Genomic DNA, 25,132 nt, shown 5'->3' with positions numbered 1-25,132 from the left:
GTACGAAGCATGGCCATTGGGTAGAGGCACCCCGAGCACTGACATAAGAGCATGGTCCATGTAAGCTGTGAAGAAGGCTGCTTATTCCTGTCGAGGATATTTCCCGGAAGGGATTCCAGGTTGCAGGTTCTGCATGAGCCAAATCCTTCTCAACCCCTCTTCCTTGGCAATGGATAAATCCCACACCCCCTCTTAGCCAGCTTTACCAAATGGCTCCTTGTGGATAAGAGGCGAAGTATTATTTGTTTGTAATACAAATTGCCCGTAATTAAATATAGCTATCACTTACATACATATGGCTAGTTACTCGACACCTTTGACCACCTACAAATAATCTACCCCTTCTGCCGTCACCGATCCTATCGATCGTGTAATTGCGACAATATTTAGATAAAAACTGAAAGCTGGGCGATAATTAGGTGGACAACAAGATGGACGACAATTAGTTGGATAATAGCGTGTTAAAGGTTGGTGTGGACACATCCGGAGATTGCTGTCGAAGTTGTATCGCCCGATAGATATCGTAAGCAGCGATAACATTTAAATTCTAGCGAGTTTGTATTGCAAACTAATGACCCTGTCGCTTATTATCTACTAGTAGTCATTTGGCTTAGTAGACTTTGAGGGGGGCGACTTATCTCCTGCCTTTAAGAGATATTTTGGCCCAATTAAAGGTCAGCCATATCTCGTACGCCGGGACACAGACCATCTGTTCTTCGGTATCGCATGGATCATAACTTCGGATCGTCAGAGTCCTGACCGTGAACCCTGTACGCGAGTCCGCTAACTGCGGGAGCACACGGGAACGGAACGGTCAGTCAGCAGGGGTGCACTACAGAAAGTAGTAGGAGATCTGCGGCACCGATTTGTACCTTGCTGCTGGGCCAGACCCACTTGCAAGAGAAAGTTAAAGCCATTTCTCGCATGATCTGATCTATCTTTCCCCAGATTCTTCCCTAGGTTTCTCGCGTTCTCAACACTACGGTCATCGCCAGCTTCAATATGGCATTGCCTGTCACCAACGGCGTCGTCACCCTTCTCCCTCCACCTAAGGGCTACAATGTTGACTTTGACAACCCCCAGAGGAACGGAGACATCACCTGTTACTGGCTCACGGGTGTGGGCAGTGTTCTGGCTCTCCTCTTTCTAGGCCAGCGATTATATGTGAAGGCGATTGTGCGCAAACACTTGTCATTTGACGACGGTGTGTTTTCAGCCTACCCTCGGGTGGATGTATTCACGTCAAGTTGCTGACTTTAAGAACCAGGCCTCCTTATCGTAGCATGGGTGAGTCCAAACCCTTCTTACGACCCATCAGAGCCATTTGACTCTTCCTAACACTGCCCCGTGCAGCTATTTTCCAATGCAATTCAAGCCTTGATTGTCCGTAAGTGCTTTCCCCTCTTCTGAGTTAAACGTATATTCGCTGAGCAAGCTTGTAGGAGCTTTCGTTTATCAATACATTGGCGTCCATGCATGGGAGATACCCTTCACTAAATTTCAGGAAAATTATTTTGTACGTCCGGTTAGACCCGGTCACTTTTACAGTGTGCTGATATCCACGCCAGTACGCCGTGTATATACACAGCATTGTCTACGCCCCACCGACTGCTCTCACGAAACTGGTCCTCCTACTCTTCTATATCCAGCTACAGAACCAGGCGAAATGGTTCCGATGGGCCACGTATACGACCATGTTCATCAACGTCGGCGCAAGTACTGGCATCTTCTTTTCCTCCATCTTTGCCTGCCGTCCAATTGCAATGGGTTGGGACCTGACTATTACGGACGGTAAATGTATCAACCGCCCGGCATTGTACGAAGCCACGGCGGCCTTTGGGGTAATTGTCGATTGCCTAATCATTAGTATTCCAATCCCTATGGTCCTCCGTCTTCAGATGTCAAGGAGCAAGAAAGCTGGGCTGATCCTGATGTTTGTGCTCGGTTCAATGTACGTACTCACGCTTTCCCCCTCTAGCGGAAACAAGAGCTCCACGGGATTGCTCGGGCGTTTTGATATCTTAGTGGTCTCATACGCCTAGATGCTAACACGACTAACCCTTGTCTAGAACCGTCATCACCTCGTTCGTTCGCCTCGTGTTGCTCGTCACGGAGATCAAACAAATCGACTCCACGTGGGTCGCTGGCCCAATCAATTATTGGGTGTAAGTATCCTTGATTTCTCCGCGTTAAGAAGATCCACTTACACTTCCTCCAGTACTATCGAGGCAAACCTTCTTATTATATGCGCCTCACTGCCAACCATCCGCCAATTCGTGCGGACCGTCGCACCCAGACTCCTCAGCAGCACATCGAACTCAAATTACTACAAAGGCTCGGGTTCAGCCGGGAACATGCCCACCATCGGTGGCATCAGTTCTCGCGGCAAGAACACAAGGAAGCGTGGCCCCTACGATTCCGACGTCATGATGGAGACGCTGGTGGATGGCGGCAGTTGGACCCATACGCACGAGGTAGAGGAAGGGAACCCGCGTAGCAGTGCTAGTGGGGATAGCAAGACAGCGATTTTGGATGACAGGGGTATTACGAAGACGCAGACAGCGGAGGTTACATACACTGTGGACAGAACAGGGGCTAGGGAGGCTAGTAGGGAAAGGAGTTTCTTCTAAATTACTGCAATTATAGCCCCTTTCATTGACCACCGCAATATCTGCTTCTCATCGTTTCTCACCTTGTATCGAAGTGTTTTCGTTGTGTTCGCCTTTTTATTTTGGGCTAATGCCAGGAGATGACTCGCAACATACCAGTCATACTCTGAGTACTACAGAAAGCCAAGGCCTCACGTGATCGCCCATCATTGGGGATTGCAGTACGCCTGCGGGAAATCAGCAGTCCCGGTGGGTGGGCTGCTCGTAGGTCGGGACGCTGACGGGATTCTTCACCGGCTCAAACATCGGCCGCGGATGGACACACGTACCAGCCTTTTCGGAAGACTCTTCCTCCAACACTGTCATGCTTCCTTCCTTCTCCAGGAGTTTTTCATATTACAGCCGTTTTTCTTTCCGCACATTACGAGCGGGCGGAAGAACGACCGAGACCGTCCTTGCTCGGAGCGAAATTGGTACACAGAAAGGTTCTTAGTGGTCGAGTCACTCTAGCCTGAGCTTTGTGTCCTTCTTTGGTTTACATTTCGTCGGAACTTCTTCGAGCTTTCTACAGCTACTATGGCATCTTTAACGTACTCAATATTCGCTCACACGTGGGAAGCACGCAACCAATACGCCTTGGAGACATGTCCTATCAGCATGTCATTTTGGGGCTCTGTCCTCTCGCTCACCGCAAATGCGCTCTTCCTCGCGTTCTTTGCACCCTCAATTATTCTGTCCCTAGGCCAAGGAGTACTAAGGGAGAGATTCCTGTGGTTCACCCTCACCATGGTGTCTAGATGTGCGCTATCCATCAGCTCCATAACTGGTATCGCAGGGGGGCATATAGAGGTGCAAGCAGTCAATTAGGCGGTGAGAGCCAAACTAGGTCGGTTGGGCTAAGGTGTAAGGTCTCTGGCGCTGGACAGAGCGGGCTCATAGGTGATTATATAATGGATAAAAACATGCCAGACCTAAACAGAAAACAAATAGAACGTAGAGTCACGTGGATTTGCATCACGTGCGACACTTATACCCATCTTTGACTCACCTCTGAAATGCTTTAGACGGGTCATACTTCGCCTGTAACTGTTTCAAAAAGGCCACGCTCTCTTTGCTATAATGATTTATAATATTCTGGTCCCAGCTGGCGTCGTTCAAGAATTGATGCTCGCGATAGCCGCCTGATTTCTTCGCAGGCTTCTCAATCAAAACACCAAAGATTAGAAGGCGCAACATGATAATAATTTCCGTAGCACAGACGGCAAAATTTCTCAAGAGTTCTACAATAGTCCACCCATGGAGGTGAGGCTTAGGCTTTATTCACCGGCGTACGAAACCGCGTGGATTCGAATTCTACTTCTACAACACCGTCTTGGGGGAATCTAATCATTCCATACTTGATGCCTCTAGTGTCGCCAGTCGTAAAGGGACTACTAATTCCCCAAATAATGGCTCTGCATGTCTATGTGACAACGTTCTGAGTCATCCAAAGTCATGTTGCCGAGGAAAGCTCCATGGCATCTGTTACAGTCTGAGGCAACATGTTTTTATGACCAAATTACACGAGGCACTCTAAATAAAAGGAGGACTCGAAGGAAAGGGTGAGGAGTATTGAACGCGGCGTAGCCTAGGCCCTGAGCTGTTGGGTGAAAAACTGTGCCGCAATCATCTGAGCTCGGTGCGGTGCATGACTGATTAACCGTATCCAGGTATCCATACAGTATCAGCCGTAAATCACACGGATTATACGCCCCATTTTATGGGACAGGAGGCACAGTAGAACGCGTACACCTAGCTGCCACTCATCCTTCAGAATTCCAAGTACTTTCAAAATATGTCAATGTTTTAGTGGAGTGTCCATAGCAGGGATATTCTTGTGACCCGCTGCAACTTGTCTATGATCCTTACCGGTGCCAACGGCTAATAGGCAGCTTTACCAATAAGCACCGACCTGTTGTATCTACATTATTGATACATTGCGTCGCGAATCCTTTGTAGCATGCATGTGAGCCGTTTCCAGCTAATTAGCGCAATTGCCCTGTCAGCGTCTTTCCAAGCAGCTCTACTATTTATTCACATTGGCATCTGGTCGCTCGAAAAGGGCAAATCTACACTTCTTCACCGCGGACATGCCAATGGGAACAGTCATCATTACAGGCGCAAATAGCTCATTGGGCATCCCAGCCGTTGGCTATCTTCTTTCAAACTACTCCACAAGCACTGTCGTTCTTACAGTAAGAGACGACTCCGAGCAGGATACCAACACGGCGAAGCTTAGAGCAATCATTGCTCGGTCTCCGGCTAACGCAAATATATCTATCCGCAAACTCGACCTCGCTTCACTTGCCGCAGTCCAAAAATTCACGGATGAGATTCAATCCGAGATTGCTAGAGGGCAAATCTTGCCGCTCGTAGCCGTTATCTGGAATGCTATGAGCTGGACTCTACATGGCGGCCTCAACTTCACTCCGGATGGCTACGAGCGCTCTATAGCTATCAACCACATTGCCCACTTCGCTATGTCTCTGCGACTCTTAGGATCCTTCGACCCTGAACAAGGTCGCATCGTTTTCTTATCCAGCGACAGTCATGAGAAGTCCGCTTTACAACAATTCCCTTCTACCCTGCCCGATGACCCAGATCTCCTTGTACACCCACCACCTGATAAAGGAGAAGAGATCATTGGTCGTGGATTTCAACGCTACGGTCTTTCCAAACTCGTTATAATAATGACAATGTATGAACTCAATAGAAGACTCAAGCAGGGAAGGAGAGAAACAGTCCAGAGATTTGTGGAAACTGGCTAACACGCACACACAGAGCAACGATTTGAAGGGATTGTTCGCGCTGGCTGTAGACCCTGGGGGCCTTCTGGACTCCCGGGCATTCAGTGGCCCGGATGTACCCCGCATGTGGTCCACCCAAGTGTATATTGCGAATTTGTTACAGCCTCTTCTCAAGCTGCTTAATCCCGCTTTTCGCCGATCCGCAGATGCGGCAAGGGATGTCATTGACCTTGCAGTTGGTCCACAGTATGCAGGCAAGGATGGATATTTTATTATGAGGAAGAAGGCGGACAGCTCTGATGCGAGCAAAAACAGTGTGTCCAACCGTTAGTACACCTAATAGTACAGTACTGCAGTACACTGATTTTGGTCACGTACGTACGTACAGGGCATCTACTCAGTATACTGTACTATACATGAGGCTGCTGTACTAACCGTTTACGGTAGTTATATAGGATTTTTGGTGGTTTTGGGCGGTTGAAGGCAGGTTGCTGAGGGCCAGGGGGCTCGTGTTCGGAGATTAATGCGGAGAATGCCGTTATTGCCTGTTTTGTTAGCAATCTTCTAACAAATTCAGCAACTATGCCATCTACGTTATTCTTTTGCCCATTATAATGTCCCAATTCCTATCCCAATCAACGACGCGGTCAACAATAAAGGCTCTTTAACTGCAGAAGAATTAGTTACGTAACAACGCTGTTACTAGTAAGCTGACTAAGCTTACAGAGTACATTAAAACAGTAAGATCAACAACAGTAGATCTCACAAGGGGTATCACAACTTCCTAATTAGGTATAGTCTTTAGCTTCAGCGCAATTACTTCATAATACTTCAATATACTTCAGTTACTGTATCCTAACCGTACACTGACGTCATCTCCTCCGTACAGTTAGTTAGTAACAGCCTCCTCTTCCGTAACTGTACTATACAGCCTCCAAAAGGCTCCGTAACTAACGGTTGGACACACTGAGCAAAAATGAGGATATGCAGGGGATCTTGTGGAAAAAAAGCTTGGAATGGGCTGGAATCAACCAGAAAGACACGGCTTTGCCTCTTTAGACCAAATTGGCACTTAATTGTTCTGTCACGCTTTTATCCTACTCCTTTCCTCTTCCCTGGACTGAGAAGGCTCTATACAAGGCGCTGGGTAAGATCTGCATGCGAGCGAAGGTTACGTGCCTACAGAGAAAGTGCTGTGATTAGACGGAATTGGCCAGGTTTCGCTGCATAGATGAAATATGGTTATGCCTCGCACAGGCTTCCCAACGTAGTAATGACTTCTTCTCATAGGCGGCACAGTATATGCAGGCAGTTACCGCACTGGGCTCCCCAAAGACCAAAATCTCGTCAGACCCGGACTTCCACTAGGGTGAGACGACATATATTATATATAAGATTTTTACCTTTTCGAAGATATGAAGCAAATAATGTCAAACGCTGCCGCCCGTATGGTCTCGAAAGATAGTCTCGTAGCTACAACCTCTCTGGCAGCTTTCTCGACTTGATACCTGCGATTTATGACTACCCTGTTACCCAGCGAGTTAGTATATCTGGCTTGAAATTATGAAGTACACATTTGGTAGTAAGCCGCTTATATAATTCCAGTCTGCAGTCTTTTACTTACGATAAATCACAACCTCTTGGGCATAGCTGAAAGCGGTCTCTGCTTCTTAGTACTTCCCAATTGGGTTTGTATGGTGCCCATACATGCTCCCCTCTGTGCCTGAAAGTAAGTACCGCAACCATACTAAGAAAAAATTGCCTGTCACCAGGCGGTACATCGCACACTCGCCATTCACAGACGTACGAATCTCGTGAACTTTTCCCCTCGCAACCTGAATATCCCAGTCATCTACACACACTTGCCAGTCCTGTTACAATGATCTCCTCGATTCTGAAATTGATAAATTTGCCGCCCAAACAGCAACACTACTGCTTCGTTCTGGGCGGTGCTCAGTCTCCTCGTTCGTGTCTGGTTTTCTATGCAACTTTTTACTGCCAACCTAGCCCTTTGCCCCTTGGATCTATGTCTCACTACGCAATACTTCTATACTTTGCTCTAACAGTCACATTATCCTTTGTCGAAGCGGTACCCACAATAGCCCAATTCATACTTGCCCCTATCAGTCGGCTGGCCTGGCTTTACTGGATGGATCTCTATACAAACTCAGGCAGGAATGGCTCAGAAGATTGACCTCTTTTCTGTGGTCTACCTTTCTTTCTTATGCTTTTTGGACGATCTATTACGACACTTGCTGCTAACTACAATATAGATATTACAGGAGACAAGACATCCAGTGTTGCTTCCTCGGCACAATTTCTAGGAACAAAGCTGACCAAACTATTTGTACTCGATCGGAAACTAGATTCTTTCCTACTTTTTGCACTAGCTGCGGATAAATCCTATTGTTCTCTCTTTCTGAGGGCCTTGGGGGTTGGGATATGGGCGCTTAGTGTTCCGTTTTAGTTCAACAGTATTAACCCATATGTCCCTAAATCAGGAAGAAAGATTTTCCAATTCGGCATTATGCTTGGGTCGTACGTAACAGTGATTATACTAGCAGATATTCAAATGCGTTGAAACTGGTATCCTTTGAAGACTCGAGAGATCTCTGTAGGCTTTTAATTCGGTACGGTGTTGCGGAGAATATAGAATAGTGATTATTTATACAATGTATCAACGGGCCTTGTTGTTGCGTCGCTCAATCAAGGGAAGTAGATATGCGATGATTCTACAAGCTGTCGAACTAGGTCTACGAAAAATGCTTTATATTAGATGCTCTATATAGGCTCTATCCTATCACAGGTATTACTTTAGATAACTGACGGATGATAGAGGGTATGGAGTTGCGAGGGGTCAGTTAGGTGGTGAGAACCAAACTAGGTTGATTGAGCTATTGAGTAAGGTCTCATCTTAGGAACTTAAAAGGGCTACGAGGTAACTACATGGTGGATGAAATAGAGCTACTTGTGAATACAAAACTGGTGTAAGTTATAGACCTACATTCACGCAAACTTATAGTAACGGAAGCCAAAGTCGCGTGAAATTCTTCCCCCGAAGCTTTAACAATGTAGATACTAAAGCAAAGTCGCACAGACTAGTGAAATAGCCGCACCTGAATGCTGGAATCCACGTTTATGGGCTGTGAGGTGGATCCCGCTCAAAGTCTTTGGTGCTCGGATCCTTGGAGCGGCTAAGATTTGGGGTCAGAGATCAGACCCCCACGGCAGGGGCAGGCGGATTATGAAAGGGCCGTATAAAATCATGTCATAAGACATTTCGCGGACTACCTCTTTCCTCTCTGCTCACCCTAACGAATAAAAGGAAAGACATGTAGGAACCCGCCAACGTCGTGAAACCCCGTAGTGAATCGAATGGTTTCATCGTCTCTCTCACAATGTCCCTCTCAGCGCCGCCGTTGAGGTGTAGATGGGTATACAGGACAATCAAAACTTATGTGTCCAAAGTTTTTGCCTAAATGTTTCAGAAAGCACAGATTATTAGTTCCCTTGCCCTGTAGGTAGAAAGACAGCATCACAGACTCGTCTTCCATTCTTGGGTACTTACATCGGTAACACTGTGTCTTTGGACAGCTGGAGGAGGAGTGCCCGGTTTGCTTGCAATTATTGCAGGTAGGTCCCGAGCGGTACTGGGAAGAACTGGCAGCTTGCAGCAAACGAATAGGTGACACGTTGGAACTTGATGCAGAGGGGGGAGGTGAAAACGCAGCGGCCTGCGGCAGAGAAGCGGTTGCCCCATTAGGACGTCGTGGAGGCGTAGAGGGTGGTGATTGTGGGTAGACGGATGACGGAGCCGGCGCCGTTCTTCTTTGAGAAATTCCAGGGCGAGCCGCGTAATTTGTCTGATGAGGGCTTCTATTGATCGTAAGTAAGTTCAATCTGTTTGAGATCGCAAGGTCTTCCTCCGGAGCCCGTCTCCGTGTGCTGGCGGCATGCTGTGTCAAAGCCCACTCAAAGTGACAAGCAGCAAGTCTGAACGCCCGACTGAGCTCGTCCCTGTCAATATCGTAGACATCTCTGCCCTTGTACGTATAAGCGCCGTTAAGGATGTGCACAAATTTCAGGAAACTGAGTCGCAAGTTGTAGTGGAATCCAGATTGACTCATGAATGGTCCAAGAGGGCGAAGGCTTTTGTTTAAACAGGTAGATGTGAACAGACCTTTCCCTCCTTTCTCGACTTGAAAGGATGCTCCAACTGCGCGGAGAGAGCGCAGGAACTCATCACATCTCTTCTCCACGTTCCGTCTGAGATATCGCACATCTCGGTCCTCTCGCTGGCGCAGCTGCGTAAACCCTTTGTCCTGAAGACGGTCACCCCCATGGTCTTCAAAGTTGATAATTTTGACGAGGAGCAGCAGGCAATTGGGCAAAAGGACATTGTAACGCTTCTCCAAAATCAGGTCGTAGAGCTCGTCGTTCGTCATGTCATCATATGCACCGGATTTTAAAGAGTTTAATATCCTCGTTATTAATTCCATATACAGATGGAATCTCTCACGTTGGAAGTCGTGCTTGGTCCACCTTGGCTGTTTCTGCTTATCTTAAGGACAAGAGCAATGTTAGCGGTCATTCTCCACAGCTTATAAGAGGGAAGAAAGTCAAGAATAAACCCTTACCTTCAATGTCTATCTGGACTATGGCAGCACAGTTTTCGCGCACGCCGGTCATCCAGGAGCTCTCTTTCCAGGTACCATTGACTCGACGGAATGCTTGTGTTGTCTCAATAATGAAGAGGCTCCGCAATGCGCTTTTGTCCTCGAGGTAGTTGAGAGCATAGCTAGGATGGAATCCGTTCACACAGGTGTAGCGTTCACCTTGGACAGTGACTTGAAAATCGCGAGTTCGTCCAATTCCGATGCACTGGAAGTCCTTATACTTGGTGGAATACGGGCTGCGATAACAGCAGAACACAACATCCGGCTGCTTCTGTTGGATCATACGAAGGAACACGGCATACGCTTCGTCGCGTTCTTCCTCATATTCATCCAGACTTTTACTCAAAGGGATCTTGTGAAAAGGGAACGCGTCGAAGCAGCTTATCTTCTCCAAGCCATACCCAGTAACCTTTTGGCAGACCTCGTCAACAGCTTCCAAAGTATTGCAGTCCTTCACTGTTTGACGGTGATCTAAGAAATAGCGCTGGTGCTCCGCCGGCTGCTGAAGGACAATCACGACACCACCTTTCGTGTCCGGCATGGCGAGCCATTTTGCAAACTCAACCTCATTATCAGAAATATTTGCTCGATATTTTTGAAGACGGTGGCCATAACTCTCAACTTCTCGAGCATGGTTTCCAGGACCAGCGAAGGGATCCCGAGTTGTAAGTCCGGTGCCGAAAAGAGGTTCGAGCCGATGATCAATTGGAATACCCAAACACAAATCCGGCAATTCAACATCCGCCATAATCCCTATGTTAATACCTGTGACAGACTGGAAGTGGCATTCGGACGAATGCTCCCTTTCCCAGGCGCCGACATGGTGCAATATATGTACGGATTCGTAGCCGCTGGGGCTTCGACAAAAGGAGGTTGACGGGACAGACGGCTGCAGGCACAGCAAAATGTAGGCTGCCGAGTTTGTCCAAAGCGTCAGCCTGGCCAACAGAGGGCTGGCAATGATCGACTGTGATTGGCGATCATAATTATTCAGCATAGAGCGACATGCCCGGATCCAATAATTACTGTTGCTAAGCGAACCCAGAAGAACAACTCTTGTACGAGGTGCTGTCCAATTAACCCAGAACTTGGCATCCCAAAAAACTCTCCAGCGCGTGGTCCACCTAGCATGCGACATCCAGTCTCTAATACACTACCTGTCCCATAACTGATGCCCGCGCGAGGCTACAGAATGGCAACCCCATCTGGGTGACAGCCTGGCCATGGGTTGTATTCCTGGTTGATGCGGTCCCACAACGAAAACCCTATGGCTGGCGACACTCCCTAGGTTGTATACACTGTGACCTGGTTGGAGGCTGCCAGGCTGGCGGCAGACGGCAGTGGCCTTCATCCATTATCTCCAGTGCAGCGATGTGTTCCACCTCTTCCCAGCAGATCCATCCCACTATGCACTTGTCGTGAGTCATTTTGTTCGACATTGTGGCGAAAACACGGATTGGCGATGTTCGAACTAGACATTAGAGCAAAAGGGAGTGAGAATAATCGTCGCATCAAAATGGTATATGTTATCCAGCTTTGCGAGGGATCATATGGCAACCCCACCAAAGTAAGGTGGCCGAAGGAGGGTGATTTAGATCGCGCTGAAGGAAACAGGACAAAATGCGAAACGATGAGAAAGAAATGGGAACGGGGAAGGACGGAGATATTGTGCCTTGGAAAAGGCTGGTTGCAGTCAAATTTTTCCGGAAAACGGTCGTGAAAAGGTACAGGATTGCTGAAACAAGAGATATAGTTATGCAACTCAGCAATCCTCTGCAACAAACTGCATTGTTTCTTTCTCTTATCTTTATTTTTAGGAACATCTTCTCAAGAATAACTTATAGTTTACTTTCTAGTTTCGCAGTTTGTTGTTCGTCCTTTTTCCCTTTGCCTGTACCCAGGGCTTGGCGGTACAAGCTGTGGACAGAACTTCCAGCTATTGGTTGAGATTCTGGCTGTAACTAGCTTTTTGCAAGGCACAATATTGCCACTGATTCAGCCTTGCGCCAGGTGGACAGACGTGTGGTAGCACAGCTAGAGCCACAATTGCCACGTCAACTTGCAATCGTGGCTTAGTTAGCCTTATCGAAGGTCACTTTCCAGTGGCTGTGCACAGCCACTGCGTTCAATCCACACAACCAATCGGCCTCAGTGTTTAGTGCCGCAATATCAGGTCACAAAAAGTTCGCACTTCGGGATTTGGATGGCATCAACTGGATCATGGGATTCCCGCATGCTATTAGGGCGCTCTTGGAAGTATCTGGCCAGCACTGTGTAGATGGAGCCTGAGGTGGGGCAAACAAAACCGGACACAAAGGCTTGGCGGTGGCCTCCACCAGGCTGTTAAAGCACGACGGGAGGGCCAGGGTCTGCTATTCTAGGCTCCGAGCAATTTCTTTGTGTTGATACTTATTATAGGCTTCCATGATTGCTTCTCATATTGGAGGCACTTAAATTTATTGTTATTAGAATGCAGATTTCGCCTTCGCTGGCGCCGGCGCCATCACGAGCACGTGCAGCATCTAGATAAAAGAGTTCCCTACGTAATAGAGAAGAGAGGGGTGAACCCAGTCGCCTCGAGGGAAAAAGATTGCTGTGAGCTTGAAGGTCATCTGTACCACTTGGTTGAATTTGCTACCTAACCCCACCATCCACAAAACGAAGACCGCTCTACCCTAAGATGCTGAATCCGAAATCCAGCAAGGGAAAGCGAAAATCTCAAGCTAAATGCTAAAAATCGGCTGACAGGCCTACCAGCTTCGGACAACTGGTTGGTGGCTGTAAGTTCAACGGATGAGAAAACAATGCATGGGCCATATGCGGGGCTGCATGGTTGTGCAGAGCTAACCCGATTTCAGCCATCCTCAGCCCCAAGCCCTCCGCGACACATTTGCTTTTGCGCTGCTGTGATCTGAAATCCTTAACAATGTCTAATTAACTGATCTTCTGGTTCAGACATTCGAAATTCCCTATAAGTCTTTTCTCCCTACCTTGCCATTTAACATAGCAGCGCGGCTAGATGGTTTCTGTCGGAGTGTTGGAGTTAAATGGTATTACCCTAAGGCTTTTGCTCATGTCGTCGCTAAACCAGGGCAGCTAGTGGAGGATGGGAGACGCGCAATGCGAAAATGGAAAACGGAACGGTAAGAATGCGTATGAGTGTTCTTCAACGCTAAACTAGGAACTAGATATACCCTCTTCCTAAAATTGGTTATATGTACGCATCCTTCCCAAAGACCTGTATTCGAGGCCCTAATACTCCTAGATTTTTGAAGGGAGGATTGCCAGTGGAAGAAACACAACGGGCGGAATTGTTTCGTCACTTTAATCCTCCCGCTCTTCTCGCCAGTAAGGCGTGCTCCGAAGGAAATGGCCTTTTTGGTTGTGAACCGTCTTACGATGAAAAAAAACTACTTCAGGCATGCAGTAAGTGTGAAATTGCTCCCAATTATTTGTAGCATTACAAGCACTAAGTTCCTCCTCCATACACTTGGTTTCGTTGCCTGGTCAAGAGAGTAAAAATTGTGGGAACCGCCTCCACAGATGAGGACAAAGACTTAAAGAGGGAAGGTAGCGTAGAATACGGATGGTACGAGATGACCTTCATGACATGCTGGTTGCCAGATCGTTGCATCATGTTATGCATCAACACACCAACAAGCATGCAATCAAAGCTCCAGGCTACCCTTTCGGGGGGCTCATTGAGCCTGGATGTTAGAGACCCGTTCTCTTTGTATGTTCCATTAATGGATGAGATTGTCAAGCTCTATGACCTATCCGTGTGGGGTATTCGAGATTTAATTCGTCCAATTGAAAAGGTGGCACTCGCAGTATCACTCCCAAAGTAGGATACACAGCTAATCCTTTTCGGCTAGGCTAGGAAGCAAGGGAATTACGGAAAGCACTTTTCGCTACTGGAGGACATGGTCCGACACTCGGTCCACGTTACTGAAGTCCTCATGGTCGCATTAGCCAACACACAAGATATAGTAAAATATCGGCAAACGTTACTCTCACAAGCCCCGGCGAAGTCCGACAAGGAAGAACTTGTCCTCGATAAAACCACTAGCTATATGAACTTCCAGGTTCAACTTCTCCGAAACCTCAAGCATCGCCAGCAATCCAATCATGATCGAGTACAGACTGAGACTACTTTGGTATTATCAGCTTCTCCCCCTAAGCTACAGCGAGCTAATACTATGTAGGCATTCAATATGACGACAATGCGAGATAGCAGGTCAATGAAAACCGTTGCCGTTCTAACGATGGTATATCTACCAGCCACTTTCACATCGGCAAGTTTCATTCCCCTCCTGTAGCCGTGACATCATTAACGCCAATGAAGGCCATCTTCGGCATGAACTTTTTTAACTACTCCCCGGGCAAAGGTAGTCAACCAGAGAGTTGGGCCACATCAGGAAAATTATGGATGTTTGGAGTAGTTGCAGCTGTGCTAACAGCAGCCACTACCCTTATATGGTACATCTTACAACATCGTGAGGGGAAGGACTTTAGGCTTCCCATCTGGTGGATGAAGATGATGAAACGACAGCATCCCAATGACCCAGAAAAATATTTTTAAGCGTGTACACAGTGGGGAAAGCTTACAATATGACATACACTACCGCGCTCTTGGCCCTTAGAAGAGTCAAAATAACACGATCGTCAGGCTATATCTTCAAATAGCTGAGCTCGATTGTTTATATTCGTTCACTGAATGAAAAGGCTTTAATTGTGGTCTTTGACCACATGGAAATGTGACACTTACCGGAGCCCAAACATCGTGTACTTGATCCCTCTACAGCGATATCTCCCAAACTGTTCAACGGCTCATCCAATTTTTATACCGTGAATCCCACACTATGATGGCCCTGGCATGGAATATTAAGGCCCTTGTTCTAAGTAATTATGGTCTATAAACCTATTAGTTCTCTCACTGCATTCTTACAGGTCTATTAACATATCCCCTTGGATTTAGTTCTCGATTGCAATTCATTCATTGCTCTCTTCACTCGCCTCCGCTTAAGATCTGCGTATTCCCATCATCTTCTATGGTATGGTTATTGCTGAGACTGCGGGTAGCTTCGTCGGTGCTACTATCTGAACCAGAGCATTTACACGAACATTAGATATTGATAGCTTGGCCCAGACATGCTTTTTATCATATGCGCGGTAAGTAGTCCAATTTTTCACTGTCTCACATTCAATTTGACGTCTGTTCCAAGTTTCTAGGTTGTCACCCAGATTCCAATGCGGTTTGCGAACTTAGGGCGTGAACTGATAAACCTGATCTCTCATTCTACGGATGAAGGTGGTCGAGGCTAGAGCCTCTAAGCTAATTAGACATAGTAATTATAAGACTTGAAAGATAGAACCCGTCAGTGTTTCATTCAGACAGCTCTTGCGCAAGTGTGTTGGCTCAGAAGAACGCACTTCAACAGGATGTCGGTACTAGACTTTACATACTATTAGATTCGTTTAAATTCGTGATGGTTTAGGAAACAAAGCATAAAAAACAGAAGCCTCAGACTAAACTACCCTAGTTATGATATAATAGAGCCTCATCGGATTTGTTCGATGAATCGGAGCTTGTGGCGCAATCCGTGTTTAAATCCGCCAGTCAAGATCGAAACCTCAAAAATTCTCAAGCTGCTGGCAACAATGTAGAAGCCCAAAGGTCCTTAAAATCCCTTTCCGTACTATAATTCCGTTAAACGTAGCTCAAAATGGCGGCCCAGCCTAATGCGCCATCCCCACCTTCGGTGTCATGACACTTGGCAAAGCCGGGGTCGAAGCAGGCGGGTATCGAATCTCAGCGACGTGAACAATATTCTAGATGCATTCCAGTCGCGCGGCTGCGACGAAATTGACACTGCCCGTATTTACGGTGGCGGTTCGGCTGAGGAGACGTTGGCCCTCCTAACTGGCAGGCCCGAAATCTAGTCATGGACACCAATTATACCCCCAAAAGGGTAAGAATATGCCAGTGGATACCACCATATACTCAGATCACCCCGGAAATGTGAGACGGGATCATTTTGATAGTCTCAAGGTCCTGAACACTAGTAACCTGGATCGAACTATGCCTTTTGATGCCCTACGCGAAGTGAGCATCTTATACAAGGGGGGGTATTTTAACATCTTCAGAATCAGGAATTATATATTGAGGGATCAGCCATCTGCGAGTTCTGCGAGCGCCACGGGTGAACCAAGCCTACTATCTACCAGGGAATTTACCATGTACTGCACTGCGCAACCAATCCTGAGTTAATGCCATGCCTGCGCAAATAAAATGTTCCGCTTTATTTGTTCCAATCACTAGCAAGTGGCTTCCTTACGTCAAGGTACCAGCGCGATATCAAAGAGGACGAGTACGAGAGTGGCTCACGGTTCGATCCGAAGCGGTGGCAAGGCAAGCTGGATCAGGGACGCTACTTGAATAGCTTCCGCACTGGTGTTCTGGACATCTGTAGGCCCGTCACTAGGAAGCATGGCTTAACTAAGGCCAAGTTTGTGCTACGATAAATATCCCATCATTGCATGACAAGCAGAGAAAATGGGGACAGACAGCTATCAGCGCGAAGAGTGCGAAGCAGTTAGAGCAGAATCTCGGGGATCTGGAAAAGGTACCGGCGCTGGATGGCATATTAGAGGCTCCGGGAGCTGCATGGTTCCATGTCAAGGGTATCGTTCTGAAGTACTTCCATTAGCTTGTCGTTGCCCGGCAGGAATGGTGCCAAGAGAAATCCTAAGTGGCAAGAGTTTCGGGGCCAACATATCTCCCCGCTTCATATTTCTACCTATGGGTATGTACAGCGCTTCCAACGAGGCGTAGTACTGTACGATTGGGCGTTTTTGAGGCCTGTACGGGTGAGATTTTGAGTACGTTCGTACGGCAGGGAGGAGGAGAGGTAGGTGTACGTATTGTAACCGTTACAGCTCACGTGATCTGTACAAGTAGTACAATTTAATTAAAGTACATTGTACTCTAGTTAAAACAGCTAATATTATAGGTCTCTAGAGACGCAGGATTAAGGTCTAAATAGCTATTAGATAACTAATTCTCCCTAGTAACATAAGCAGAGAGGTCTAAAAGCTTACTGCTTACTACCTTATTCTGTAACTAATTCTTCTAGAGTTAAATAGCCTTAATTGTCGCACTTTTTAGTAAGCCTTAATTGTTAGTTACTGTACAACTAGCCGCGCTAAGAACCTTGCTCATGGCATTAACAGCAGAGCTAGAGGCGGATTACCTTGCCCTGCTCCTCTATAAGCGTTAAATCTGCGCTATGAGCCTATACTTTTAACAGCGTACAATTGCCTTGCAACGTAGTCTTGTTCTTCACGCAGTAACCTAATTGCGCTAAGGGCAACGCCTATTTTAAGTCTAACATCTATATATTATTCTAGTTAATTGTAAACTTAACCCTAGCGTTATAATTGCAGTCCTCTAGGAACTGCTGCAACTGATCTTTAGCCACAGATGGTGTACTATCGCGGGATAAGGCAGGAGACGCAGTGTAGAGGGCTCTCGACTTCTGCAGTCTGCGAGACTGCGCAAAATGGGCGACAGAGGTATCCAATTGACTAGATGAGGCCTGTGAGGCGGCGAGGCGCGTGGATGGATAGCCCTGCAATAGAAAATAGTTAGTAATAGGCATTTTTAAGACAACAGACTGCAGATGGATAGATTAAAAGACTTAGAAAGAGATTTACGCGTCCTTGCAAAACTTTTGGCTAATTAGAGCTCTAGAAACCCTCCTGAACGCTCCCGCAGGGCCGCTCTTTGCTAGAGCTGTCCTACTCCTCTAAAATCGCCATACAAACTTCCTAAAAGGGTAATACAGTCTGTACTACGTACTGTACCTAGGGCATCATTAAACGTACGGTACGGCTCACAAACTCGGTACGTTTGTACTGCTCACGTGACCGTTACAGTTCACTTTGTACGGACCGTAGTACGGCCCGTTGGAAGCCCTGGGTATGTAAACTCATCCCCTTTTGGAGATTTTCGCTCACATTAACGGCAAGTAACCAGACATGCAGAGTCAGATTGAAAGGGGCAGTGTAAGGATGCAGCAGCGATAAAAGCGTAAAACAGACAAGCAATTCTGAATTCGAGAGGGCTAGATATAGCGGAAATAGCGGAATTGGTGTCTCGTATCAGGTTAGAATTGAAGCGAGTATGCCGTAGATGCGTTAAATGTCTTCCCCCATTTGAAAGAGCTCCTTCAAATTGGTCCTGTATCCTCAACCGTTCGACACTCACATGACCCACTTGAATCAATGGATATGCCCAAGCGTGTTTAAGATAGGAGCCGAAGTTCTCAGTACGCGGCTTTTATAATAAAAATAACTTCGCAACCCACATTTGCGCCAGCAAAGTGGAGAGTGATGTCAGGGAGCAGTAACAACCATAAAGATTCAGCGAATGTGACAAGAGTCTTTGAAAATAAGAAACTACTACATTTCTTTATCAGTTACCTATGTCTGCAATTTTCTATAGGTAACTCTGTGCATGATGCCAACACTCTGAAAATTTCTACTAACAATTCTCTACACTGCCACCGTTTCCTTCAACTTCCCATCCAAATTCTGTGCCTCGTGATGCAGAGTCGCTGCGACCTTCTCGCTCATCAACTCATCTGTATTCGGTGCCCACCACGTCAAGATAACAGCCAAACCAGAGAAGGCAATTGTAGAGAGATACACTGTTCTGTACGCGTCCGCACTCGCATTCTGGTATGCGCGAGAACCAATGGCGATAATTGCTTCCGTAGCCCCTGGAACCGCGGATAGGGCATCGGCTCCCAGTTGGAGCGCTTGTAAGAATGCCGGAACGCTCTCAGCAGGAAGGCCTGCTTTGACAAGAGCTGGTGGGACTTGGGCAGGAATGGTCTCACCCAAGCGGTTGGTCATGATGGAAACGTAGATGGCGACGAGAACGGCACAGATGGCTGCTCGGACGGACCCTGCAGTCCCACCAGCAACACCAATTTCTCTTTGATCCTTGACGAGAATTGTGGCGTTGGCGAGGCAAATAGATTCGTTCCAGCCGATGAAGAAGCATCCCAGAAAGATGAGGGCGACCGTCGTACCGAAGTTTCCGACATTGGACACGGCGGCAGCTAAGATATTTTATCAGTTCGCGAGACTGGTAAGAGGGAAGGAAGGTCATGAATACGTACAACCGAGGAAGATCCCACCGATCAGGAAGACTCCCATGCATTGATATCGCGTCTTTCCAATTGGAACGGCAAGAAACCCTGCCGCGATTTGTCCGGTGATTATTCCAATTCCGATAATGGTACTCATGTAGCCTACTCGAACAGCATTACCATTACCATACAGCACAGCAGCTTGAGCGGGCCAGATGATGGCAAATGCGTAGTAGACGCCAGCCCCTAGACCTAGGAGGATAACCGCTGCCACCCAGCGGCCATTCTTGAATAGATGCATCGGAATAAGGGGCTCTTTAAGAGGCGCATAGATCTCGTAAAGAACGAAGATCACTAGGACAACGAAGCCAACGACAATAGCAGAGATAACCGCAGCCGACTTCCATGGATAGACGCTTCCGCCCCAAGATAGACCCATGAGGAAAACGATGAATCCACCGGCAAATAGAAACGTCCCAATCCAATCGAAGTGTTTCAACCAATACAACTTGCTACGATTCTCGTCGTTCTTGTGCTTTTCATCGAAGGTTGGAGGGAAGTAAAACGCCGTCCAGCATAGGAATGCCGCAGTATTCATGGCAAGTAAGAGCCAGTAGACACCTCGCCAGCCAACACTTGGATAGTAAGTAATGAAGCTCGTGGAAATTGCAGGTCCCATGCCAGAGCTACCATAGGTGAAGGCGTAGGTCACGCCGATGGCGACGTAGCGATGTCTCATTGGTACGAGCTCTCCGACCACAAAATGGAAGCTCAATTGAGTCGCGCTAATAGAGTATAAGCGTGTATAATTGATGGTACATATCGCCGAAAGACTTACGTAGCAGCGGCAAGCAAGACGTTTCCACCAATCTAAAGCCGGTTAGAAGATGTTTAATAGATTTGGGGAGGGAGAATCTTCACCAGCGTCGGAATGTCCTTAGCCGTAGCGCATACAATGCTTCCGATGATCGCGACAAGGGCGCCGCCGACAAAAAAGTATCGACGTCCAAAGATATCGCTCAAACGGCCAACCGGGGAAAGGAAAACTGCTAGAACAGCATTGTAAACGAGGGAAATCCAAACATATCGGCCATCCGGGCCAATGTCTGCATTTATTACGCCCAGGATCGGAGCAGCGAAGCCAAATGCACCCGTACCGCACATAATTGCCAGGCCTGTGGCAAGAAACGTTCCTAGGAAGAAGCGACTTGTATAATATCCATCGGGAAGAGCCGCCAGTTCCGCCTCGAAGCCATAAATCTCGTTCGTGGGACTATGATCCAAGGATTGAGCCTTCTCAATTGTCTCGGTGTGGGTCGGTACTTCCTTCACAGAATTATGTCCCTCGGCCATTTTTGATGAAGGATTGGTGGAACTATAGGGGCGTTGGTGTATGGTAGTCAGGAAGAAGGAAAGAAGGCAAGGGGAAGCATGCAAGACCGAGCACTCAGTTACCCAAGAGCGGAGACTCCATGTACCTATGTACCATTACAATCGGTCCGGGGGTTCAGGGAGCTTGTGATATGCGAACGCCATATGATAATTGCGTAGGTCTAGACCAACATGAGAGACTGGGCCCAGATGCGGGGAACAATAAAATAGAAGGATATGGCTGCTGGCTAGATATCAAAAGGTTAGGTTGTTTTGGAGTTCCGGCAAGCTGGAGAATCCGGGAGTGGCGAACTCGCGTTCCCGGGTGAACATTTCCTACCAATTTCCGCACAAAGGCTTGGCCGAACAGTGCAGTCGATCAAACCAGAGAAACACGCCATTCCGAAGAAAGAGTCGCAGGGAGCTCGTCATCCGGGACTTTGGGTCGGGATCTTCTGGAGCGCCCGGGGACCTGGTATCCATTTTCGAAAATCAATGGCGTGCTTGAGGTTCTTGGTGGTGAAAGTCGGCTGAATCGATACGGGTAACGAGAGCATGGTAATGGCTAGAATTTAGACACGAACTGACTTCGAGAGCGCATACATGGGAGCACAAAAAATCGGCTTCGCGTTATACAAGGCCTATGATCTGCATATCGATATGACTACACGTGAGAATTAAATTCTTCATTCAGATGTTGCTATAAGTCTTGCATGTCGAAGCCGACAAGTATCGGTAATGTTGTGGAGGGCATCTTAACTGCCGCTGGGGCTAAAAAAAAATGTCTTTCTCAAGGCCATACCCGACCGACCATGTTCCGACATCACATTTGCCAGTCCTGAGACAGCTTGAAAGAAGCCGGGTGTTCAAATTTGCGTAGCTTAAGGCGTTGCTTTGGTTAGTCTTGCCAAACCCGAGCCAGGTGGCCTGGAGGCGGTTGCTTCTACTCGTAAATGAGGCCATCTTGAGTCAGGGGACTTCCCATGGAGTCGTGGCCAGTGATGCCCAGGTGAGGTCTGAATCACGAAATCCCAGGTGTACCCTGCGCCGATCATGAAGTCAGCGATGCTAAAACCCCAACCACATAGCAGTGCGAGTAGGTAAGGGATCCGAGGTTGCAGTGGGCATATAGAAAAGACATTTAGGCTGTGACATTTGTGGGAATAATCTTTACAAGCTGGAGCCATGTCTCAATACCAACAGCGCAAGATTACGGGTCTTGGGCTTACTCTTTCAGTACTTATGTGGAAGCCAATGTGGCCGTTAAGTTCTTCCGCCGCACCCCAACTAGTCCTGATCAGCAATGTTTCGCGACGACTTTCGTGTGCCTCGCCACACACAGACTTATACTAATGAAGGAACGGATGAGGGACGAAAATAATCGTCTCTTGGGGAGTTCTGCAAAGGATCGGTTCTTCCGACTTTAGATCTAAGCTAAGAATTGCCGTTATCTTTCATCAATACTTCTCGTAGAGGGCAATCCTATAAAATGATAGATAACTTTATGAGGATGCTAGGAGACAGTTTCTCTCTCTACGGCGCATGCATTCTAAAGTTGCTATCAGAATGTACAATAGAAGGTAGGTTTCGGAGTTGTTCTGAAGTCAAGAGTGGCATCTGACATCTGCGTCGTCCGGCCCTGACACATATGCGAGGTTTTCCTGATTCGGAGGGCGGTCCCTACATTTTGCGAAGCCTGTGATTGCAAAAACCTCATTTGGGACCTGATCTGATCTTTCTTTATCTTGGATGAGTTGAAGTGCACATGGGCGACGCTCATCTACAAACTTTAAGTGTTGAAAGAGCCAATCCGTGAGTTCAATATCTTTAGTGTAGCTGAAATGCCGGCTTTTTGATTTTGCAGGTGAGAGGACAGTCTTTTTCCTCTTCAGTGTCAGCGAGGTTCGAACAGGTGAGCTTCAAGCGAGCAGTTGTAAGCGACTACCTTCGTCCCGGTACGACCATTGTTTGTATTGCGAATTGTAATCGTTGAAAACACCAGAGACCTAAAGAGCACGAACAGGTGATACAAGTGAGATCAGACCGACGGTGGGTGCCGAGTGGTGTTTTTGGTGTTGTTAGAGCCGAGCAACGTCACCCGTTGATAATCTCAGATGGCGCAGGCGAAAGCCAGATATGACCAATCCTTGCATTGATTCGTAGAACAGTGCGTGAAAAAAATTCAATTAACGGGGTTGATTGGACACCTCCTAAAGCCGAAAGAATGATTAAATTTCATTTGGTGGGACCGGGTCGTAATTCCCGGCACGCCATCACGGCAGTCTCCATTTACCCCCGAGCTCATATTGTTTAGCACGGATCCTTGCATCGGCTTTGGTGTTGTATGATTGCAGGGATACCAAGTAGCAGTTACGTCGTAGAACAGGTATTGGATTCTTAAAATCTATCTGGTATAAATTATTTCTCCGCATAGGGTTGATGAAGAGATGGAAAAAGACCCGGCGGAAGAAGAGGACGGATGAGGGAACTGATGTCCTTGAGGATGACAGAGGGCATATATAGCTCCACAGTTGGAGCCTTAGTTCATGTATCTATTTCCTCTCCCCTCCTAACAATTCTTAGGTTGATTAAGGCTTAGATATCATGAAGTTCCTATCCATTGTCGCAATAGAAGGCTTGGTCCTTGCATCATCCTTGTTCAATGTCGTCCAGGCAGCATCGGCGGGATGCGGAAAGGCAGCAAAATTGAAGGCGGGAACGAACACGATGACCGTGAACAGCAAGACTCGCGACTGGATCCTCACACTTCCCGATAACTACAACAATACCAAGCCTTATCGTCTCATCTTTGGGATTCATTGGCTTACGGGCACTTCCAGCGACGTCGCCAATGGGGGATCTATCCAGCCATACTACGGCCTACCTCCACTCGCAAACAACACCGCTATTTTCGTCTCTCCGAACGGACTCAAGTCTGGTGGCAGTACCGGCTGGGCAAACAGTAACGGCGAAGACATAACGTTCATCCAAGAAATCGTGAAGGCAGTCGAGGCGGATTACTGCGTGAACGAAAAGCTTCGTTTCTCAATGGGTTTCAGTTACGGGGCCGGCATGTCGTACTCCATCGCCTGCACTCTTGGAAAAGACTTCCGAGCCGTTGCTGCATTGTCAGGTGCCCTACTGAGTGGATGTGTTGGCGGAACCGACCCTGTGGCGTACTACGGCCAGCATGGACTGAGCGATTCGGTGCTGCCGATCGCGAGTGGTCGACAATTGCGAGATACCTTTGTGAAGAATAACGGCTGCACTCCGCAGAGCCCACCCGAACCAACCAAAGGAAGTAAGACGCATATCCGGACAGTGTACTCGGGCTGCGCCTCAGATAAGCCCGTGTGGTGGACTGCGTTCGATGGCGACCATACCCCAATTCAGGCGGATAACACTGGGCCGAACAAGGACACGACCTTTACGGGAAAGTCAGTCTGGGAATTCTTCTCTCAATTCTCTTAAACTCCTCTACTCTTAAAAATTAGTTTAGTTATTCAAGCATTGCCACCTTGGGTCAATATAACGATGTAAGCAATCCAGAATGAACGAAGTCTCCAACCCAGATCGTCTTCTTTGGGCGCTCAGTGAAATATAGAGTGTACTTGCCGTGCCAACAGTGTAGAAAGATCCAGGTTGCTACTTATCTTCTATTGTCCTCGCCAAACGACAGTGGATGTGGTGTCCGTTGACTTGCGAGTCGTGCTCGATGAGTAATGCGTGTTACGTTCTTTCTTCGCGCCTTTTCCGGACCTATTCGATTGTATGACTGCTAACTCATTGCAGACCTGATGTAAACACCATGGTTCCTCGGGAATATACTCATCCCCGTTGACGGCAGAGAGCCAGTCTGCCGTGAATTTGTTGCGCTATCGCGTTAGATAATAGTCGAGAGAATATACTTGAAGTACTATCGAAATGGGAAGTAGGTTGCGACTTACTAGTCGCTGTCAAGCTTGAGCAACGTTTCGAGGGCTATGTGTGCGATGGGCCTGGAACGACGCCCGAAATCGTGATGAGAAGGGGAGGTAGTATTGGAAAATTCACTTGCCGTCATCGAGGGAGATGATAGCGTAGTGTTCGACTTTGCGTGGTAAGATAAGGGCTGTGATTGCAGGCGACCTGGAAGTGATAATGTTGCGCAAATCTCGTCCGTGTTCTAGCGACAGCGCAACATTGAGACAGGGATACAGCTGGAGGGGTACAGCTGAGACGAAGGTGTTCCTTGGTATGAGAATACTCTTCGACGTGGTTGGAGGCGATTAGGAGGAGATGGGCAGGGAGTGTCTCGTGGAAGCTGGATGCTCTGGGTTGCGTCTTAAGTATATCGATAAGCACTCCAAGATACGTGTTCAATGATGCCCCTTGGTACCTCGAGATGCAGATAATTATTCATCACTGAACCTAAAAACTCAACATTAACCTTGCATCCATGCAGAGTTGGAAAGGCACCAACCACGATATGATCTCTGTGCGCACCTATCAGCCGATCATGTTGTTGCGTTATCTCACCATTTTCACTCTTG

At 47.5% G+C, this 25,132-nt stretch overlaps 10 protein-coding genes across 10 annotated transcripts; 7 read left to right on the top strand and 3 right to left on the bottom strand.

Moving 5' to 3' along the window:
* Positions 1 to 932: 932 nt before the first annotated feature.
* BDR25DRAFT_346392 (uncharacterized protein) lies at positions 933 to 2,630 on the top strand (the record flags this gene model as incomplete). The annotated part of the gene is made up of 7 exons (XM_033694142.1): positions 933 to 1,204; positions 1,268 to 1,287; positions 1,354 to 1,387; positions 1,443 to 1,516; positions 1,569 to 1,951; positions 2,070 to 2,165; positions 2,219 to 2,630. Exons 1-7 carry the CDS (start codon positions 1,003 to 1,005, stop codon positions 2,628 to 2,630), a joined length of 1,221 nt encoding a protein of 406 aa, XP_033541965.1. The 5' UTR covers positions 933 to 1,002.
* A 367-nt stretch (positions 2,631 to 2,997) lies between these two features.
* On the top strand, positions 2,998 to 3,586 carry BDR25DRAFT_306929 (uncharacterized protein). Its single transcript, XM_033690745.1, has one exon. It carries the CDS (start codon positions 3,186 to 3,188, stop codon positions 3,474 to 3,476), a length of 291 nt encoding a protein of 96 aa, XP_033541964.1. The 5' UTR covers positions 2,998 to 3,185; the 3' UTR covers positions 3,477 to 3,586.
* Positions 3,587 to 4,738: 1,152 nt separating this feature from the next.
* On the top strand, positions 4,739 to 6,454 carry BDR25DRAFT_337228 (NAD(P)-binding protein; the record flags this gene model as incomplete). Its single annotated transcript, XM_033693170.1, has 3 exons — positions 4,739 to 5,389; positions 5,430 to 5,725; positions 6,367 to 6,454. The coding sequence occupies 3 exons, from the start codon at positions 4,739 to 4,741 to the stop codon at positions 6,452 to 6,454; spliced, it is 1,035 nt and encodes a 344-aa protein (XP_033541963.1).
* A 1,940-nt stretch (positions 6,455 to 8,394) lies between these two features.
* BDR25DRAFT_306928 (uncharacterized protein) lies at positions 8,395 to 10,862 on the bottom strand. The gene is made up of 3 exons (XM_033690744.1): positions 10,033 to 10,862; positions 8,964 to 9,956; positions 8,395 to 8,870 (listed from the first exon to the last, which is right to left on the bottom strand). Exons 1-3 carry the CDS (start codon positions 10,817 to 10,819, stop codon positions 8,803 to 8,805), a joined length of 1,848 nt encoding a protein of 615 aa, XP_033541962.1. The 5' UTR covers positions 10,820 to 10,862; the 3' UTR covers positions 8,395 to 8,802.
* A 2,697-nt stretch (positions 10,863 to 13,559) lies between these two features.
* BDR25DRAFT_241117 (uncharacterized protein) lies at positions 13,560 to 14,390 on the top strand (the record flags this gene model as incomplete). The annotated part of the gene is made up of 4 exons (XM_033685733.1): positions 13,560 to 13,586; positions 13,635 to 13,889; positions 13,947 to 14,228; positions 14,277 to 14,390. Coding segments are annotated over 4 exons (678 nt in total), but the record flags the coding sequence as incomplete, so codon positions are not given.
* A 1,423-nt stretch (positions 14,391 to 15,813) lies between these two features.
* Positions 15,814 to 16,781, top strand: BDR25DRAFT_328906 (uncharacterized protein; the record flags this gene model as incomplete). The annotated part of the gene is made up of 4 exons (XM_033692420.1): positions 15,814 to 15,980; positions 16,015 to 16,274; positions 16,394 to 16,584; positions 16,638 to 16,781. The coding sequence occupies 4 exons, from the start codon at positions 15,814 to 15,816 to the stop codon at positions 16,779 to 16,781; spliced, it is 762 nt and encodes a 253-aa protein (XP_033541960.1).
* A 1,846-nt stretch (positions 16,782 to 18,627) lies between these two features.
* Positions 18,628 to 20,861, bottom strand: BDR25DRAFT_380208 (MFS general substrate transporter; the record flags this gene model as incomplete). Its single annotated transcript, XM_033697656.1, has 4 exons — positions 20,151 to 20,861; positions 20,068 to 20,099; positions 19,260 to 20,014; positions 18,628 to 19,199 (listed from the first exon to the last, which is right to left on the bottom strand). Exons 1-4 carry the CDS (start codon positions 20,580 to 20,582, stop codon positions 18,628 to 18,630), a joined length of 1,791 nt encoding a protein of 596 aa, XP_033541959.1. The 5' UTR covers positions 20,583 to 20,861.
* On the top strand, positions 20,623 to 22,027 carry BDR25DRAFT_361015 (uncharacterized protein; the record flags this gene model as incomplete). The annotated part of the gene is made up of 10 exons (XM_033696343.1): positions 20,623 to 20,703; positions 20,741 to 20,925; positions 20,957 to 21,125; positions 21,177 to 21,270; positions 21,308 to 21,335; positions 21,396 to 21,462; positions 21,523 to 21,609; positions 21,636 to 21,696; positions 21,778 to 21,922; positions 21,970 to 22,027. The coding sequence occupies 10 exons, from the start codon at positions 20,623 to 20,625 to the stop codon at positions 22,025 to 22,027; spliced, it is 975 nt and encodes a 324-aa protein (XP_033541958.1).
* A 106-nt stretch (positions 22,028 to 22,133) lies between these two features.
* On the bottom strand, positions 22,134 to 22,905 carry BDR25DRAFT_361014 (uncharacterized protein; the record flags this gene model as incomplete). The annotated part of the gene is made up of 5 exons (XM_033696342.1): positions 22,134 to 22,217; positions 22,247 to 22,484; positions 22,511 to 22,606; positions 22,699 to 22,746; positions 22,808 to 22,905. The coding sequence occupies 5 exons, from the start codon at positions 22,903 to 22,905 to the stop codon at positions 22,134 to 22,136; spliced, it is 564 nt and encodes a 187-aa protein (XP_033541957.1).
* A 299-nt stretch (positions 22,906 to 23,204) lies between these two features.
* On the top strand, positions 23,205 to 24,071 carry BDR25DRAFT_240879 (fungal cellulose binding domain-containing protein; the record flags this gene model as incomplete). Its single annotated transcript, XM_033685722.1, has 1 exon — positions 23,205 to 24,071. The coding sequence occupies one exon, from the start codon at positions 23,205 to 23,207 to the stop codon at positions 24,069 to 24,071; it is 867 nt and encodes a 288-aa protein (XP_033541956.1).
* Between the last annotated feature and the right edge of the window lie 1,061 nt (positions 24,072 to 25,132).

This window comes from Lindgomyces ingoldianus (assembly GCF_010093535.1).
Source record: "Lindgomyces ingoldianus strain ATCC 200398 unplaced genomic scaffold BDR25scaffold_41, whole genome shotgun sequence".
Lineage (NCBI taxonomy): Eukaryota > Fungi > Ascomycota > Dothideomycetes > Pleosporales > Lindgomycetaceae > Lindgomyces > Lindgomyces ingoldianus.
This window is presented reverse-complemented; position numbering and strand designations above follow the sequence as displayed.

Bases quoted from the DNA above. Each gene is read 5' to 3' on its own strand.
- BDR25DRAFT_306929 (XM_033690745.1), top strand. From the start codon at position 3,186: ATGGCATCTTTAACGTACTCAATATTCGCTCACACGTGGGAAGCACGC.
- BDR25DRAFT_306928 (XM_033690744.1), bottom strand. From the start codon at position 10,819: ATGGCGGATGTTGAATTGCCGGATTTGTGTTTGGGTATTCCAATTGAT. The intron at 9,957-10,032 runs GTAAGGGTTTAT...CTTGTCCTTAAG, and splicing joins AGTCCAGATAGACATTGAAG to ATAAGCAGAAACAGCCAAGG. The intron at 8,871-8,963 runs GTAAGTACCCAA...TGAAACATTTAG, and splicing joins AAAGACACAGTGTTACCGAT to GCAAAAACTTTGGACACATA.